General features: G+C 41.6%; 1 protein-coding gene across 1 annotated transcript; it reads right to left on the reverse strand.

The window, feature by feature from the left end:
* Nucleotides 1–273: 273 nt before the first annotated feature.
* tdgf1 (teratocarcinoma-derived growth factor 1) lies at nucleotides 274–3298 on the reverse strand. Its single transcript, XM_084170542.1, has 6 exons — nucleotides 3014–3298; nucleotides 2831–2880; nucleotides 2522–2698; nucleotides 1856–1970; nucleotides 1637–1746; nucleotides 274–1047 (listed from the first exon to the last, which is right to left on the reverse strand). Exons 1-6 carry the CDS (start codon nucleotides 3034–3036, stop codon nucleotides 926–928), a joined length of 597 nt encoding a protein of 198 aa, XP_084026668.1. The 5' UTR covers nucleotides 3037–3298; the 3' UTR covers nucleotides 274–925.
* Nucleotides 3299–4422: the final 1124 nt, after the last annotated feature.

A 4422-nucleotide genomic window follows, 5' to 3' on the forward strand; every position in this document is an offset into this window, starting at 1 on the left:
AAAACAATCACAGTAAGGCACCCAATTGTTTCCCAGAAATGATTTGATATTGAAATAAAAACAGCTGCATTGGACCAGAAATATTTTTTGATGGGTTTGCACATATCCTAACATATAGAATAATTTAATAGGATATGTTGCGTTGCACCCATTACAAATAATTATGGCCGTTAATTACACCTAGATAGGTCAATATCCAACTACATGTGCTACTGGCAACCTTATCAGCCATACCAGATTAATAATATGGATGCACAAGTAAAATAGTCAATATAACATTATGAGATTTTTAATGACATGAACCCATTCAATTCCCATCACAGCCAATTGAAAAAGCTTTGACCGAGCAACGACTATTAACACAACAACTTGGAACGTCAACGCTGGTGATCGATGGAGGGGTCTAATTGTTTATCTTAGATAAGGGAAAACAGGCAAAAAAGGTCAACAATCACAGGTCGTTCCAGCTTTATCAAACTCTGTCCGTGTAGATAGGAACAGCAAACAGATGTTCCAACTGCAAATACAACCAATAACATCACTCAAACAGAACTTGGTTCAAAAGTGACACTTTGTTTCTGTTGAGAGTACACTTAAAAACTGTTAATGTAATAATATTGGTCACGTGAACTACCAACCAGAGACAAACATACGTCATCACACACCGTTTGTAAAACAACAGAGTACAACATAGGACTTCAAAACATGTATTCATCAATCTAGAAAGATTGCGAATAAAAAGCACCAATACCAAATATTTTCCATTAAAATCTTATGTACAGCATCCTTCACATTTACAAGACAGTTGCTTTTAACACAGCACGTTGTAGTTCCGACTTCCACTGGAAGGAAATTTCATTTCAGTACGCCGCCCAAAAACCAGGAGTCATTTCACGAAGCCTTTGAGGCTGAAATCAATCGTGTCTCATTCACCAGTAGCTTCTCGAACGACCAAAACCAAAAACAGTAGTCCTAGACACAGGAAGTACTTGGTCTGCTTCATTCGGACACCCGGCGAATGAAACCAGCGGACTTCCTGGTCCTCATCTGAAAGAAAAAGGAGAGGAAGAAAAACAACAAATATCATGAATAAAAGACGTCTGAAATGGCAAGAGATGAGAAAAACTAAATTGGAACTGTAGCATGAATAAAGTGGACTGACTGAAATGGAGGAATGTGAATTGGGGAAATGGGGCCGTTAGCACATCCTCAGACCTGAAAACCCAGCCTCTCTTGAGGCCTCTGAATAATCTTTTGTAGGTTTTCAGGGCAGAGCTGCTGCCTGTGATGATCTACAGAAACCCATTCTGTTTCCCAGTGAGGTGCAAATGGATTCTCATCACCCATTCACGGCCAAACTGGTGCCACCTATGATAATACCTGTCCCTGTGTTACTTTCAAAGGCCTTGGAAATGATACCCGGTAGACCACTCCTATTTTATCAACCCAAACAAAGTCTGGTCTGATATGTAAGTAGGCCTAAGTAAGTAGGCCTAAGCTGGAGGTTAAACTGGTTAGCTAATACCTAACATCTTCCTCTCTTATCCAAGTCTAAATAAAGGATTCAGACACTTGAGAAACATTTGAGAGAGAGAAATCTAAACATCCATCAAAGTGTCATAAAGTGCATTCTTACCACAGTCCTCGTGGAACACCTGAGGAAAACAGTGCATGACCCCATATCCACACCTGCAGTATGAGCAGCCTTTCTGAACCCACACTCCATGGGGAATGGTACCACAGCTCCTGTAAGCAAAGGGACAGAGCAGGGAGAGATACATGTCAATACAGGCTAGATACATTACTTTCAGACTTCAAACATAGTCAAACAGGCCTAGAAATACTGGTAAATTACCTGACTCGTTCGTCGTATTCACAGCTCCGGCCAGTAAAATGTGGTGGGCATGCACAAAAGCTTCCCAAGATGCAGGTACCACCATTTTTACAGCAGTTTCGACTCTGCTTTGCACCTTTAAAAGGAGAGAACGACATAGGGTAGACGTTTAATATGGATGGTGTGAGTGTTGTTATATTTACACTCAGGCTTTAGCCCCAGGGTGTGTTCAGCAGCTGGGCACAACATTATGCAACAATCAGATATAACTATAGTATTGAGAATAAACATGCCTCTGACATGTAAAATAAGTAACCATGCCGGTTCTATTAATTAAATTGTTATCTGCAACGTTCCATAATGTTTGCCTACTAAAGTAGCCATGGCCTGGAGACCAAGACACTGTCCAGAGGTCTGGAAGCTGTTTTAAAACATTCCTACAGAGCCATGTTTTCAATCACAGCGCAATAAAAATAGGCTTGGCCTACGTTGTTTGTGTGAATTAAGACAAATATACAAACATCGATGCAGGAAGACGAATGTGTGACAAATAGGAAAAAATCGCTACAAAGCAAGACAGGACGAATTAATTCGCCCCAAGGTCAAGCTCAAACTCATTGCTGTGAGTTTATGGAGGCCATGGGAGGTTGAGTTCAGTAAATTTTACGCGATCAATGCCCAACTTACTTCCAGTGAGGCCGATGAACGGTAGGACAGAGGCCGCATCGCGATGTTTTCGGTCCCCAGTAAGAGAGTTCATCTCATTGAACTGGTTCAGGTAATCAGCGTGCTGGGTCGGCTTTCCATAGTCGACCGTTTTGGTCAATACCTCTATGGTTTTGGTGCATTCAGATCCTTCACAGCCTTGGATATGAGAAAACATTTTATAAATAAATGACGGCTAATATTTAGGTATAAAGTGTAAACAGTTTCAGATTAGTAAACTAGGGCCGAGGCAAGGGCCAGATGCAAATTATTATCAAAATATTGACATACCTGATCCAATTGTAACGGCCTCGCAGGCAACAGCTGCCGACAGCAAAACCCTAAAATACATGAGGGGGGGAAAATATTTATTTCATGTTAAAATAAATCTAGGCTATATGCATTTTTTTATCTTAAAAAAAATATGACAACATATTTTACCTAACCAATAAATCAATCAATCTATACACTAACCTGAAAAGTTGACTGAAATTCATTTTGCTTTCCCGGACAAAATAAACTACCAAAGTCACCAGCGTTTGCTAACAATACAAGCTCGCAAGCAGAATGCTTCTTCTAGGCTAAAGTAAACAGTCAGCTCGCAATAAATACTCAAACGACTTCTCCTCTCTTCTGTTCCAAGTCATCAAACTCTGTATTCCAGAAGAGGCGATACTCTGGAAAAAAGCATCCAACATTGTGGCGACCCTCCCGAAAGGCCTCACTCAAACCCCGGCGCCTGACGGTCAATTTGCACCTATTTGCCCCGCCCCCTCCGGTCCCATACACATACATGAGATCACACCCACCTCCGGAATCTCGACATGCAAATGACGGAGCGCTCTTCTGTGAAGGTAAAGTTCGAGTTGCTGATAATAATGTAGGACAGAGATTTGTCATGTAACAAAACAATCTAGCACGTACATTGGTCACACCCAGCGCGCACTCAAGGTTGTTGGTGAAAAAATAGGATTTTAGCATGTTTGGTCTGCAAAAACTCACTATTTTTCTCTACACCAGTCACCCACACACAGAGGAAATTGGCTTCTAAAAGCCACACCACTTGAGCTTGGGTGAAAACGGATGTCTGACCTCCTCAACAGTTGTATTCCATCATAGGCCTACATCTTTATATAACATGCAATAGTATCTGATTGCTTGCTGGAGATATCTAGAAATATTTCAGAACATTTCTGCACCAGTCAGAAACCATTACTCAACCCTCCCCCTCCCTTCCCCCCATACAACAGTCTACTGAGAAACTTTCAGTTGTGCTCAGTGCTTCAGACATGGCTTCATCTAGCCTGCCCCTGAACTGCTATTACAGTCTTCTCTGGGGTCATCTAGGGTCACCTTCTCATATTTTAGCCATACAAAAGCTACATCCCAAATGACATACTATTCCCTATAAAGTCCTGGTGAAAAGTTAAATAAAAAATAGGGTGCCATATGGGCCTCCGACATAGCTGTCCTATTGCCCCACTAAACCTTGGACTAATATCTCAAGGCTACTTGTCTTTGAGGCAGCAGCATATTTACATGTAGGCCAGTAGTGGACGAGGGGATGTTGTCAGAAATCAAAAGAAGTTAACAAGGTGGATTTTTGATAATATGAAGACATCAACTTATCCCAAATGGCACCCTGTTCCCTATTTAGTGCACTACTTCTGACCAGAGCCCACAGGGATCCACTATATCAGGAAGACTAGTGGACTGTATAGGGAATAGGGTGCCATTTGGGATGCAATCTTGCTGGAGTTTTGTCATATGAAGACATATTTTGGGATGCCATTCACTCACTTCATTTAGGCCTTTTACTCCTCCTGGAGCATAGGCCATTGACAACCGTTTCCCTGCATATCCACCCCTTGTGATGCCTTTGA

Source organism: Coregonus lavaretus (assembly GCF_964263955.1).
Source record: "Coregonus lavaretus genome assembly, chromosome: 10".
NCBI classification, from domain to species: domain Eukaryota; kingdom Metazoa; phylum Chordata; class Actinopteri; order Salmoniformes; family Salmonidae; genus Coregonus; species Coregonus lavaretus.